Source organism: Trematomus bernacchii, unplaced genomic scaffold (assembly GCF_902827165.1).
Source record: "Trematomus bernacchii unplaced genomic scaffold, fTreBer1.1, whole genome shotgun sequence".
Taxonomy (NCBI): Eukaryota; Metazoa; Chordata; class Actinopteri; order Perciformes; family Nototheniidae; genus Trematomus; species Trematomus bernacchii.
In genome coordinates this window covers 8,871,341-8,886,526 of record NW_022987582.1, presented here as the reverse complement: position 1 = coordinate 8,886,526, position 15,186 = coordinate 8,871,341, and the positions used below count along the sequence as shown (strand labels likewise).

The following is a 15,186-nucleotide window of genomic DNA, read 5'->3' as shown; positions in this document are numbered from 1 at the left end:
AGCCATGCATCAAACCATACGCTGTGTATTGGGGAGATAGTTATCCCACAGAGCTGCTCAGTCTGTAAATAATGGAGTCTTAACAACGACTCAGGGTTTTAAGACTTATCGAAGATTCAAAGTTATTTGAGCTGAGCAAGGTCAAATTCAATTAGAAATGCAGTCAGGATATTTTAAGACAGACTTTTGGCAAAGCCACAACAAATAATGTATGTGTATATTAAGGGTAACAGTCGATTTTTATGCTAGATGTGAGGTTAAATGTCTGGTTTGGTTTTATAGGGGCTGCATGGCAAATTATGCTTCTTGGAAAATACCGCTATTTCTTTTTTTTCTCAAAAGTCTAGGCTCCAACTTATCTAGCTTTTCTCAACTTCCATTTTCAATGTTCTGCTTTACGTAGAACAAACACGTCAACAACATTGCTCAGTCATCCCTCCACAGCTGACCTGTTATCCATCTAACTTATTCATGTATCATTTGAATTTCAAAGGATCACTATTTGGTTAAAATGTTAAACATATCCTTGTTATTTAAATGTGCACATGCAGAGTATACACACACTTCTCAAAGGCCATCTAGACAGGGTTACGATGATGCAAGAACAATCTCTTCCCCATATATTGAGACTACCTGCTGAGAAACATCCCGCATGGAGACAAATATTTTACCAACAAGAGTAAAAGTGGGGGCGGATGCTTAATTGTGTACCAGGGGCGATTGCCAGGAAACCCCAGGCGGCAAATATCCTTTCAGACCACTGCTGATTTGGAGCCATTGTCCAATTACAGCAGGGGGGCAGAAGCGGGGGGCAGAAGCATGGGGCAGGGGAAATGTGATTGGGCAAACAAAGGAGGAAATCAGTGGCATGATTTTGGCAATACACTGGAAGTACGTAAGTAAGTGGTTGTACGGCAAGTTGACCAAAACTACCAAACTACAAGATATATTGTATTGCTTAAATGTACATGTTATACTTTATTTAATACGTTCAGATTGCAGACAAATATCAATGTACTCATAAGTAAACCATTGTAATAATGATGTGATAATTAAGCCATTTATTCAATTATATCAATATTAGAGGTAAAACCAATAAGATGAAGAGAAAGAAACATTTTTATGAAGTGAGAAACCTCTACAGGTCCTTGTGTCACATGAGTCTAATAAAGGACTTCTAGCATTACAGTCAACTACAAACAATCATTTCTCATTCAAAGGAACAGCCTCAGATCTGTACAAACTGTCCCAAACAACAGAGTATCCTCTTGAGATGCCAAGATCACAGCGCCACAGTTGTGTCAGTCTCTCTCTCCCCCTTTCTTTCCTCTAAAACAAATCCCATTATTTGAGCTCTTTGTATCAGGTCTCCAAAATCCTATTTAGGCTATAAAAACCAGTAATTCAATATCAGCACTTTGAAGACTTATTGTCAAAAGGTACATCTGTAACATCATTACTGTATATTCTCCTCCTTTTTTGTGTGCCCTGTTTTTAGACTTCAAATAAAAAATGGCACGTCCGTGATACTGATGTTTTATAATATTTAAGTTAACTTAAGTAAGTAGTTACTGTTTAAGCAGGAAAATAGAATAATTCTTCTCCCATTTGTCTTCTGACTCTTTTGATTATTACCGTGAGCTTTCTCTTGATATAATGTCAACATAAAAGCACTATCAAAGTTATAAAAAGGATGAACATTTTAACAGCAGATAATATATATTTTGCTGTGTTATGTCCTGGGTGAGCCATACATTCATAAATCTAAATATCACTTTTTTAACAGCTTTTAAATTCCTCATTCTCTATTCTTCTTTTTTGCCTCTTTCTTCCCATCTTTCGCAGCAGCAGCCTCAGAAATCCGAGCTGTCCTACTTTCCTGAGAAAGAGGGGGATAGAGAGAGGGAGATGCAGTCTCCATGACCTACATGAGTCCAGCAGCTCTGTTCAGCTTTGGCCAGATGAAATGCCTACAGGCAGCAACACATTGCTCTATTTGTGAAACACATGGGCACACATCAACCTTAACGCAGGACACCTATATCCAATATTCACGCACATATTGGTGGGCAAACTCACAATCTGGTGCTCGAAAAGGGGTCACTTGGGTTGCCAAAAAACACGTGAGCAAAGTTTGTCAGGCTTATCTAATGGGCCAAAGAGTTTTTAAATCAATATTGTTTTGCATTGTCAGTGGTTTGCCCAGGGTAGCTAAATGCAAAATCACACACACCTGATACTCTGAGCATCTCAAATATAGAGACAGAGATGGAGGAGAGAGCTTACACCATCAGGGATCCCCATTAGCTGCAGGAGTAATGGGATCCTGCTCTATTAGCCGGGTGAAAGTTGTGGCTTCTAATCTTACACTGCCTGCCTTCTGGGACACAGAGTGAGGGATGGACCATTAAAGGTGCATCATGGCCTGTATCTGGGTGGTCCATTCAGGTTCCTATGGAAGACATTTATCTAGCTGAATTCAATACAGAAATGAATTACGTAGGATATTAATAATTAACAAGTTTTTTATATTCAAGGCTGGTACTTTCATACCATTACCTCATTGAACAATTTAAAAGGCTCTGAAAAGGATTCCCTCATTCATCTATCACTAATACATGAGCTGTGATGACATCATTTGATGCTGGGTTAAAACGACCTGATGTACGTTGATATCTAGAGCAGGGGTTTTCAAAGTGTGGGAAGGAGCCTCCCCTCAGAGAACATAAGAACAGCCGCGCCCCCCTTCCCAATTATTATTGCTATTATTATTGTTGTTGTTGCTATAATGCAGGGGTATTCAATTGCATTTCAAAGAGGTCCAGTAAGAGAAAATGTCTACCTTTCTCTTTTTTGAGCACGCCATTTGAAATGACTTCGACTGTTTCTCTCCTCTTGTCTCGTCTCTGTGTGTGTGTTTGAATCTATGTGCTGACTCACTGACTGCACCGATTTGATTGGCTGAGTAGTGTCACCTCCTTAAAACATTAAACAATAACTTTTTTAAACACTGACACTTTGAAAACCGATGATCTAGAGTCTTCCTGTATTTATTTATTGATAAGCTTTCATTATTTAGACTACTTTGTGACTATACCTGCTCTTGCTTTGTATACCTTGAATTTTAAGATGATAATACTCTGAAACAAGAATGGCTGTTTTTTAAGTAGGCAAAAATGGACAGTTAGACATCATGAGTTGTTGTTAGTTGAGTCGAAATGTGTGCTCTACACAGACACAGTGCCTGACATGGCCAATGTTTTTGAATAGCTTAGTTCACTGCAATCCAATACTTTGTCTTGTCCTTCATTTAAAACATGGTTTCTTGCAGGGAAATGTATGGCAGATGATATTTAAAAATATATTTATGTAAGGCTGTATTTGCTCTTATATGCCAATGTCTTTTGAATGTCTCAATGCTTCCTCTGTGCTTGTATTATGTAGCAGCCTAGAGCAAAATTCACTTTACCATGCCTTAGAAACCAGTGGTTGAGTATGTTAGAAGTGCCAACATAGGTTTTTATGCATCTACAGCTTTGTTTTTATTCTTATAAACTGATGCTTTTTCATTGGCTCGGAGCCATCATATGGTGTTTAACACATGCCGTGTTCTGGTACAGACTAGGCAGAGGATGTTAGCTGCAGAAAGCTTAGTCGCAATTAAACTGACCCATTTTACTCATAGGAAGCGTGTAAATTAAGTCATCATATAATAGGAAACCAACAGTTTGTGTCTATGTATAAAGGATACTTCTTCAAGAGTCCGCAACTAAACAAATTCCCCTTAACCACAAAGGTTGTTATGCATGAACTATGATGGTAATCTTCTCCCAAGTGGCTTAGTCCTTTGCCAACTTTAAAGTCCTAGTTATCTAAACTGAACCATTACTCAGGCTAATTATGCCCTACCTTAATATTCAACAGCAGGCCATCTGTATGTGTGTGTCTGTTTGTGTGCGAATGTGTGGCAGTTGCAGGCCGAGGCATGTTTCCATTTATATGGCCGTGACACATGAGATGTTCCAGACTTGACCACAATCTGCCTGTCTCTTCTCCAGGTAACATTTGTTCAACAGCAGTCAAACTATTTGTATTTCACAGCACCCAATGCTGCAAATCCTCTCAAGTCACTCAATGCAATGTGTGCATATGGTGAGATGCATGAGTCTGCTTGAGAAGGAGAAAGAGAGCAGGGACATGTGTGTGCTGACAAAGGGTCACTGTGCTGCCTGCAAGCTCGCTTTACCTCTGCAACAAAGAGTATCAAATAACATGAAAGTGTTTGTCTGTTTGCGTTGTGAGTTGTGTGTGTGTAAAGGCCTTGTGTGTGTGTGTATGGTTTCAGAGACTAGATGTAATGTTAGGAATACGGAGGCCAGCAGGCAGGCATGGATCAAATATACACACATGGATGCATGCACGCACAAGCTCAATAAAACATTCAGTTTGAGCGCATTATTTATATCCCCATCAGTTACAAATGATCACAATTACATAAACAATCCCAATGGCATAAACATTGCAAATCACACACACACACACACTTTCATACAAAACATATTAACGTGACTAGCTGCTGTGATTACGCAATACAACAAGTGTCTGTGTGTGTGTGTGTTTTGTGTTTCACTTTAAGATCCTTTTAAAAGTACGCCGGCTGCACGAAGAGTGACCCAGCAGATTTCTGGTGCTGCGTCACCTTTGATCTCAGCACAGTGCGGCCTGCTGAACACATCAGTGCTACAATGAGAAGCAGAACACACACACATAAACAAACTGCCTAAAGCTATGACAGATGCACACACGTGCTTGTAAAGACACACATGCATACATTAACATCACGCTTCCACACACACAAAACTAGACCGCCTCACAAACACACCCTTACTTTTGAATACACACGCTCGTGCACACGCCCACAGACGTTCCCACACATCGGGGCCAACAGTTTGGGAATCAACAGCATTCCAATCTGCTTTTCCGTTTACAGTGGAAAAATCTGCCCTTTGACCCGGAGTATTTCCAGCATTGAGGAAGGAGGCAGACAAGGAATGCCATGATTCCGAGAGAGAGGAGGGATGGATTGATGCCCATCATTTATATACCGGGTGTTTCTTGTTTGAATCCTATCGCCTTCTTTCCAGCAACTTGAAGGGCTGCTTTAAGTTTAGAAGGTAAATATTTTTACTCAACCTTCAGGTGTTACTTGGAAATACAGTGACGTCATTTTTTAGCAGCTACAAAGACTGAATGTGTTTGTTTCTCACATGATGGTAGAAACCAAAATAGAGCAAAAAACAGGAGTGATTATTAAACTCATATTCATCAGGTGTACACACTCATCAAAATGCTAAAGTTGCTCTGCGTCTGCATGTTGTTCTCTCATGTGAAAATAAGCCGTTGTTTGCCATACAACTTTGGAGTGACTTTTGAGGATGATGAGGATGACTGCTGCGGGTTTAATATACATTTTAAGAGAATAACTCACATTTTTCACACTGTGGGAAGCATACATTAACTAGGAATGATTTGAAAATATCTAATTTAATAGTTTGGCGACTTCATGCTTCACCAACCTTTTTCAGCTGCTGAGGGGCTATAAATAAGAGTGTATGCAACATTCATATTCTGCAGCACATTAGAAGTCACAATTATCATATTTTAGAGTATTTTCAGCCGCTTGAACGGCGCAAAGATGCATTGGGAGAAATGATGGTGTCCACGATATCTTTGTTGCTTGTCCATAGTGAGTTAAAGGGCTCATGCTTTTCCGGTTATTACCCGTCCCCTTGTGTGTTATGAAGGTTTTTATGCATGTAAACGGTGTGCAGAGTCACAAACCCTCAAAGTACACCCTGTAGCGAGTAAAACTCTAACACAGAAAATACCTCCCCAAAACGCCTCGTTGGAGATACGTCATTGTCCATTTAATTCTTCCATTTAGTTCCGGGTACGGCATGATGTCAAGCCGTACCCGGAACGAAATGGACCAATCGGTGGAGCCGTTACGTTACGTCCGCGGAGCCGTTACGTTAAGCCCCCGCTGATTGGTCCAAATTGACCAATCCACGGACTTCCTCACACACACATCTGTGTGCAGGGAGCAGGCAGCTCAGCTGATTTCTCCTCCCTGGCTGCAGGCTGATAACAGACAGTTGGGATCGCAGATAACAGACATTCTCACAGCGTTTATCAACCTTCTTCTTACTCAATATCAAGCCACACTTATTGTTTTTACTTTGGCTGTGACTTTGTGTGTGCTCAGGATGAGTTTGGCTGTGTTTGGCTGTGTATCGCTAACAAGGAAACAACACCTCCATGGAGCTCAGCGCGATTCACAACGTCCCGACCAATCAGAGCACACTGTGCTCACAGGGAGGGTGGGGGCTGCAGCTTTTGGAGCTACAACGAGCCGTTAAAGGCAGAGAGTGAAATTCAGTGAATACACGTAGTTTACAGAGATGCTGTATGAGAAACCAATGTGAGTTTGGAAAATTGCACAATATAAATCTATTCTAGTAGACCTCAACAATGGAATTATGATCAGTGGAAATGGCCATGACATGGGCCCTTTAATGAATAAAGCAAGTAGTCCCACTTGTTATACAAAACTTAATACATGTGCAGTGTGAGGGGAGCCTAAGAGTAATGAATTTCAGCACATTGAAACACAGGACGCATGATTTCTTATTCACGCTTATAAGGAGGCAGAAAACAACATCAGCTCATTATCTAAATGTTAACTTGATACTGTGAAACTTTTAAGATGAGTCGGTGTCACAGCTTTGAAGTCGCCTGGAGTAGCAGTCATCCAGAGAGAAAGGGAGATGAGGAAAAGTGAGATGAGGTGAATAACTGATAAGTATCTTCATCCTTAGAGCAAAATGTTAATGATGCCTTCAGGGATACTGTAGCTCAGCAGATTCAGAGAATACATTCAGACTATAAAAAAGACAGAAAAGGAAACTAAGTACAACTCAACAAGTAATATCCCTTTGCAAAACACATTTAAAATACAGTTAACAAAGAAAAATGAATTACAGCTGTTACCATTATAGCAAAAACAAATATTTAAGGCTGTGTGTAGGCGTCTAAAAATGTATTCCACATGTTTAAATGTGATCTAAAGTAAGTGTGTGCAGCACATGTGTATATTGGGAGAAACACAGTCAATGCAAATATAGCAGTATAACTATCATCACATACAGAATATGTGCCGCACATGTTGCCAATAAATAGATGCAATATAACTTTATCATTTCTTAAAATTTGAAAACATGCATGCAATATTGGAATTACCCTAAACATTGTATGCAATGTACTTAGCTGTCTCCTCCTGCAGATTAATAACAGGTCATTCTTTTTTTATTCTCAAACAGAAGATATAGAAAGCAGTAGGACTTTATGAAACTAGACACGATGCTGGCACGGAGCACAAGCAACTCATTTGCTAACACGATTAGTGCCAAAGCAACCTTCGTGCACTGCTCGTCTGGCACCAGGCTCTATTTTAGGCGTCTTACTTCATAATGTGTGAATACGTATTCTAGTGAGCTAATTTATGACAGGACACTGTGCACTTCCTAAGATCAACATAAATGTTGACTGAATTAAAAGTTTGGAGTTAAAGGACAAAGGGTAGAGGGATGACTGAGGAAGATTTGTGAAAGACAGAGAGATAAACACTGACATACAGTCCAAGAGACACAGAGATATGCGGACCAATATAAAGATAATGAAACACAGACTGGAGAGGCAGAGACAGGGTTGTGGGGATCCGGCCATACCATTGAGCACAGTGAGCTACAGGACTTCCAGTCCAAGTACAGTAAATCCAGCAAAATCTGGCAACCCAGTGATCAAATCAGTGTTCCCACACTAGAACGACTGGGGTAAGCTATGGGAACACAGTGTCCAAGTAAGTACATAACAGCACTCTCTATTGCACCACTGAGGACAGACTGTCAAGGAACTAGACTGAGAAAATTAATGGATATACTAGCTATAACTGCCTTGCATTCAGGGCTTCTTATAGGTTTTTCCATTGCACGACATGGATTACACAGGCCAAGCTAGCAGAATTTTCTTAAGTGTAGCTTGGTTGTAATACCAGTTGGCTCTATATGGAATGTATGGAGTTTTAGAAATTCATAAAGCCCATATTTTGTTTGTAGTAATCCTTTAGTGGGCACAGGAAGTCAGTATTTTGAAGGATATTGCTGTCTGTGCACACTTTCACACATAACACAATGGACTAGTGCCAGTGTTCATGGCAGCTTCCTTGTTCAATGTTCTTAATCATCCTGCAACTCCAAAATTAACTAATTGTGTATACTCTGATGATCCTTGTATTTTTCATTGATGATGCACTTCAGAACAGCTCAAAGAATAACTTTGGCACTCTGCAGAACTGCATTACATAACATTGCACTACCATTTGTTTATATCTATTTGAAATCACTGGGCAAACTTTTTCTGTATTACAGAGTTTCCCCTTTAGGAATGTACAGCTAAAGGACAAACTGGGAGAAGGAGGGGAAATGGCAAAAGACAGGAGCGAGAGGAAAGTGAGGTAATTGGGAGTCGTATGGCCATGTCAAACAGCTTGCCCAGAGATTCCTGACAGCCCAGCGCTGCGTCCTCATGCCTCCTGCACAGAGGCCAAGGAGTGAGGTAAGGAGGAACAGAGGGACAGAGGTATGAGAGTCAGAAAGTGCCTGGAGGTTGGAAAGTTCTGTAAACTAAACAGAGAAACTCCTCACCAGCAGGCTGGCTGGAGGATTTGAGGGCAGGGAGAGGGCTAAATAAAGACAGACAGACAATGACAGATGTGAACGGATGATAATCAGCACAAACCAGAGCACATTGGGAAAAACTGTCATGATTTAGAGGTCTTTCAGTGTGGGTGGACGGTGAATGATTGACCTGCTCACCATCTCACTTGTTAAACTAAACAGACCACCACCAACCCCTGAAGGGAGGAATATGCGTTTGCAACAAAGCAGTGTTACCACTGTTCTACATGCCTCAGGGGCTGGACCCAAATGCACATGTCTGTGATGAGAAGAAAAGGTGCTGAATTGAATTTCCACTGAAGAACAACCACAGTGAGACATTCTTTCCATTTCCATCAACAATGGATAGACAGAGCCAATGCTGTAAATAGTTTAAAGACCTCACAGAGACAAACACGCCTCTAAAAAACAAATACATCATATATACATTGTGGCTGAATGCACAGCACACTCACAAAACTTTACATGAGTGAGAACACAGGGTGTGCAATGAGAACACACAAAGAGAATTACATTTTCCACGGCTCTTTCTCTTAATCGTCGTTTATGTTGCAAAAGTTTGGTAGTCCATGCCATACAAAACGGATTCAAACTTAGTTTTTTCAACAACGGTATACCTTTGCAGCCATGTGTAGATTTGAGTACATTCTGAGCATATGTCAGTGTATCAACAGATGGGAAACACCCTTGTTACACTTCACGTGATTTCCTATTCTCTAATATGGCTGATAAAACAAATAACTTATTCGAACTAAAATCCCCAAAAATGGTGCAAACAATCGCATTATATTATGGAAAGTAATGGAGTGTGGGTTCACGTAAATTTGAGTTCTCCCCTCAAAAGCCAAAAATAAACCGTAAATGTTACATTCAAAGTTATCCTGGGAGAACAATAAATGATCATTTTTATGTGAGGTTAAAATGTGCATGTCAACAACAGATCTAGTAGTCCCTTCAGGGGCACGAACAGCACAGAAATAATTTACCTCCACTGCTAATCTCCAACTCCCCTGCACCTCCTTTAATCCCCCACTCCACTTCCTGGTTTAAACTGCACTCTTAACAAGCCGCCTGGGAATTCAAAAACTAACAATATTCCCGTCCCGAACAGGTCCCCCAGCCTAATAAATTGGTTTCGGAATATTTACCAGACACGCCTGCTTTACTTATATAGAGTCAAAGTTATGTAACAGCTAATAATTCAGTACTCATAACCCTTTAGTAAGGCATTCATCTTTGGCCTCTTTATCGTATGAACTGAGATTTACCATCCAGTGTTGAATGTGTGCCACAGCTTGTGATTCAAGCCTGTGACATTCCCACAGAGAAAGAAATACCTTTGCTCATGAAGACTAAAGTTATTTCTAATCTTTAAATACTCTGTCCAACTTTGTCATAGATGGTAATTCAGAGCCACAACTTCCCATCTCTTAAAGCATTTACTGGATTCGAGGGATTTATCTCTTCATCTTGTCATTTATGTGCTGACTTAGTAAGTCGTATTAAAGTCAGACTTAACTGGAACTGCTTTCTGATCTCGCACCATAACAGCCATGACCAGAACAGGCCAGGATCACAGCCAGGGAGAGTATTTATGAGAAGTAGTCCGCCCTCACATTACTGTAACTTGGTATGTTACTGTAAGCAGCATAGGCTGGCCCCATGTGAAGATCATTAGCAGTGACGATGGGGGACTCCGACTTCCAGGAATAGACAGACCAGTCTCTAAATCTTTGTCAACACATGAACTCACAAATGCAAACAGGCTCACAGAAATGCAGCCATGTGTGCAGGTACACACTGACACACACACACATATGCTCGGCTCCTACACTCCTAACCTTGTTCTTTTTTTTCTCAAACAAAGCCACAAACCCTCTCCAGCGCACGCGCACACACACACACACACACACACACACACACACACACACACAGCAGCACCACGCTATCACATGCAAGCAATCAGCATGCTTCGGATGAGCAAAAACATGGGGCAGATGTAGAGCGTGGAACATTCCTAAACGCTTATGTCCAACACACTTGACCAATAAACACAGCTGATTTACGAGATTCAAATACAGCATAGTTCAAAACAAATATCTTGAATCACCAGTCTCAGTTATATAAGCAAATCCGCTGATGTCTCACGTCCTGTTATTCTGACATGGTCTCCCATATCGTATGAAAACAATGTTTAATATCAAGTTCAACCACACCATATTATAACACCTTGTAAAATATGAAACCCAAAAGAGGCCTGCTGGGAAAATTAAACCTTAATTAATTCCTGGAAAGTTTCTGAAAAGTTTCTACAGTGTGTTTTAGTGGGGTTGGACTTACATATGTGCCAGTGGAAGGTTCTCCTGGAGGTAGAGAGCCGGGGCTGAGGACAGGGGAGCTGGTTGGACTGCAGAGCTCAGGGAAGGGGTTCGGGATGGCAGGGAGAGAGGATGTCCTCAGCTGCTGCTCCTGTTCCTGCAACCTCCTGATGGACACAACACAGAGGGACGTTGATACCGTGTTCAAACATACTTTTAGCATTAGCGTGTGTTCACTAATAAAACGATGAATGGAAGTTTAGGGTTGTGACCTAAAACAGCCTCCTGAAAAGTGAGATGGGAGAACTTTGAAATGAGAGCCGCTGACACATGTGAAATATGTGCGCAAGAGAGCGCCGGAATAAATAAAGCATTGCTGTGCAGTATCCAGGCTCATGTCTGTTTCGATCTGATCTACCCATAATGACTGTCTCCCAGCAAGTGGAAATCACAGACCCCGCAGTGTGCCTGCTAATTTCCTGCAATATTCATCACACATCAATATTAAATCACGACATCACTTTGAATCAGTTTTTAAATTAGGCACATACAGTACAGTAAAGCTCACAGCCTGGGAGAGGAAGGAGGGTTTGACAGCTGATCTAACTTTGACAGCTGATCTAACCCTAACTTTTTAAGGATTCACTCAAGCAAGTTTGTAAAATTCTATCTAGACAGCTAGCTCAGAGAATCACTGTGGAAGACGGTTTTCTCTTAGTCTCTTTCTCTCTTTCTCCGTCAAACTGTCTCTCTGTAGAAAGCAGCGAGTTCAAAAGGGAACGGGCCTTTTGATGTTGTCCCATCTGAGCTTGAGAACAGGGTTATTCGGAGGTCAGCCCTGAATAATAAGAACTTCAGAGCCTGAGTGTGCGTGTGTTTGAAAGAGAGAGAGAGCTCATAAGACAGAAGACACCATTACCTGATCATCCCTCCTCTGTTCCTCTCAAATACTCCAAAGGCGAATAATAGGAGCTGACACCAGCTCTGCTGTGGATGCCTTTGAGTTTGTGTGCACTAAACGCATGCATCCATCCATACTCATGGGGACTTAGTGTGTGTATGTGTGAGTGAGCAATCCTACTTTTGAATGCATACAATAACAGCCTTAGGGAGAAAATGGGTTAGTATTCTTCAAATTGAGAGAGACATTTGTACTTGGTACTCAAATAAATGAGATTTTTTACCTTTCTCCTCCTACTGGTGTAGTTTGAGACAAAGAGGGAGCGACAAGGAGGAACGGGTCATTCAAAGGCTACAGACTTGGAGCGGGGAGGAAACGTTATGCCCAATTATTGGGAAGGTGGTGAGGAATGATAGTGTGGAGTGAGAGGATGTGGCGAGAAAGAAAGAAAAAAAGCTCTATATGTGTGTGTGTGGCTATGCATGTGCAAATGTATGAAGCTGGAAGGAGTTAGCTTTAAGTTTGGTGCCATACTTCTGAGTGCATGTTTGAAGTCTTAATTACATTTTTAACTGCTGGTATATGTGCATGGTTAGCTCCAAGCGTCTTTCATTCTAATGGCGCCTGAGATGCGTTTGATGTCACTGTCAAACACCTGAGGAGAGCAAACACTTTACTGAGGAAAGAGTTATGAAAAATTCAAATCAACCATGTGTTAAATACATTCAACAAAGGCTGAGCCAATTTTATATTATTTATTATTTAATATGTTTATTATAATTAATTGATTGGTTCCGTATGAATAACCAATTCATTTAGTTTGATAAATAGTTTATTGACTGCTTTACATTAAATAAAAACGTAGCTAAAAATCACGTTACACTTTTTTGTCAAGTTTCAAGGACAAAACATTTTTGCACTTATTATCACAAGTGTTTCTGTTGCATCAAAAGCAACACAAGTTTAGGTATGAAACCTTTGGATGCAAGGAAAATGTATGTCTTGCTCAAGAGCACTTTGCCTTTCAAAACCTGATTGACAGACCCTGTTCGTGTCATACCAACATTCATGTGGAAGCACCTTATTATTCTATGATGCTGGTTTTTAGCTATGGTGCTTTGAAGGACACTCACTATGCCGTTCTGCAGACAAAAATAATGTACGTACATTTTCTTGCATTCAAATTTAGATCTGTTCATCAAAGCAGTCTGGTGCCTGCTAGGCAACCAATCCAACTATTAGCCGTGGGGGCAAATAAATATAAAAAAAATGTATATCTGCGTTTACTCCAGAAGCATGTACCTGACAGCGAGGATGTGCATGGGTTGTGACCGCCTGAGGCTGGATTGTGGGGAGTCTGCAGACGACGAAGAAGAGGAGGGCGGCTCTGGTGAGACGTGGCTTAGAGCGAGTGAGTGTTGACCCTGCCGAGGCTGGTTGTGTTGCACGTGATTGTGATGGTGCTGTTGGTGTGAGGAAGAGGTCTGTCCATTGTGCAGCAGTGGAGTTGACTCTGTCTGCTGACCACTGCAGGTGGAGTACAGGCTCTCCAGCGAAGAGTTCATATCATTCACCAGGGCCTCCAAATCGACATCATCCTCTGGAGGAGATATATAGAAAGGGAACACATTACTAAATAATGTTAAAAGTAAGGACATAGTGGAGCAGAATACACAAAACTAAAAGCTTGGGAGAAAATCAAAACCGAAAGGCAATAAAACACAATAAAAAAGGAAAAATAAAATTCCTCTAAGCTTTCCGTTTTGGTTTCAAATAGTTGAGGCACACACTAAAACTAAGAAAGTCCCTGGATATTGTTGGGACTTTCCCTTTCTATTTTAGTTTCTCTATCATTTCATTGTGGCCGGATTCCAACCCTTGACCTCACTTTGTTTGCACCACCTTGATTCTGAGTAATACTGAAAAGAAAAAGAAAAAACTGACAGGCACAGAACACAAGAGCTCACACACACACTCACACCCAATCAGAAGAAGTATCTTGACTACGAACATTGTGCTCCTCTGTGAGCCAAATCTCCAGGGATAACAGGAACAAGCTCCAACCTGCCCCTAACACTTTTCAACTCTCACCGCTGGGGTTCACAGTGAAGGCACAGCAAGCATCTGCTTCGACTTCACAGCATGTTTTAAATATTGTGCTTTTAAAAGGTCTTTTAAAAAAAAACTGGATTCTTTTCAAAGGTGGAATCTATCCTCAAAGCCCCTGTGAAAACCTCTAGGCTCATTTAAATTCATGAAGAGAATTTTTCCACCGAAGGGAGCATGTGGTATCGAAGTTTGAAGCGAGCACAATTGAAGGGAAGATCTCCTTCTAATTGCTCTATGCTATGAAAGTTTTATCATCCGGGTAAACTGGGTGCATAACTTTGCTCTTTCTGAATTACAATCTCCAGTGTTGACTCGTCCTATGATATATAATTCTCCATTATGAATTCATCATCAAATCTCTGATCATCCAGATCCTGCCAACTGTACTGTAGGACACAAGTAAACCACTAGGGGGGGACAGGCTCTAATTGTACAGTGTACTGTAGGGGCTCTCAAACTGACATGGTCTCACATATTAATTAGTGTTACAGGCAGATTTAAATGGCATGCATTACATTGTAACCAAATAATAGACAGAGAATAAGTTGCATTGCTATTTGCAGTAATGGTAAGAGAACCATCTGATCAGAAAGAATGTTAATGAACATTATTTAATTTCTTGAACATTTTTGGGGGCAACCAGCGCTCTTATTGTGGAGACAGAGTTGAAATTGGGAGACAGAGGGGTTGACATGCAGAAAAGGGTCCAGAGCCGGATTCAAACCCATTCATAAGAAACAGATGTGAAAAAATGAAAAAAGGGATTTCAATTTAAGTGACGAGTAAAGATTATTGAGCTATGATGAATTTGATGTAGAAAAGTCTAATTATTAAACTTTTTACTAAGTGAACTACACTTTTTTTATTCATTGTTACGACTATTCCAAAAGTAAACCTCTTTGACAGATAAACAATCAACTATTTCACATTTATTTATGTATTTATTTTTCTAAATTCAAACCGGCTATTTCTCATTTCATTCTCTGAGCAGCCCATGAATACAGTTAGGAAGTAAATAATTTGGTGCTTTGTCATTATCTGTGCATTTTTAGGTTCAAAGCAA

General features: G+C 40.6%; 1 protein-coding gene across 2 annotated transcripts in view; it reads right to left on the bottom strand.

Annotated features, from left to right (window-relative positions):
- The window catches only part of LOC117480092 (growth factor receptor-bound protein 10-like), a 67,895-nt gene that overhangs the window by 20,400 nt on the left and 32,309 nt on the right, over positions 1 to 15,186 (bottom strand). For both annotated transcript variants that reach the window (XM_034127268.1, XM_034127269.1), the window contains exons 4-5: positions 13,317 to 13,614; positions 11,136 to 11,280 (exon numbers count right to left, since the gene is read on the bottom strand). In XM_034127268.1, the coding sequence (XP_033983159.1) occupies positions 11,136 to 11,280; positions 13,317 to 13,614 (443 nt within the window). The remainder of the gene's footprint in view (positions 1 to 11,135; positions 11,281 to 13,316; positions 13,615 to 15,186) is intronic.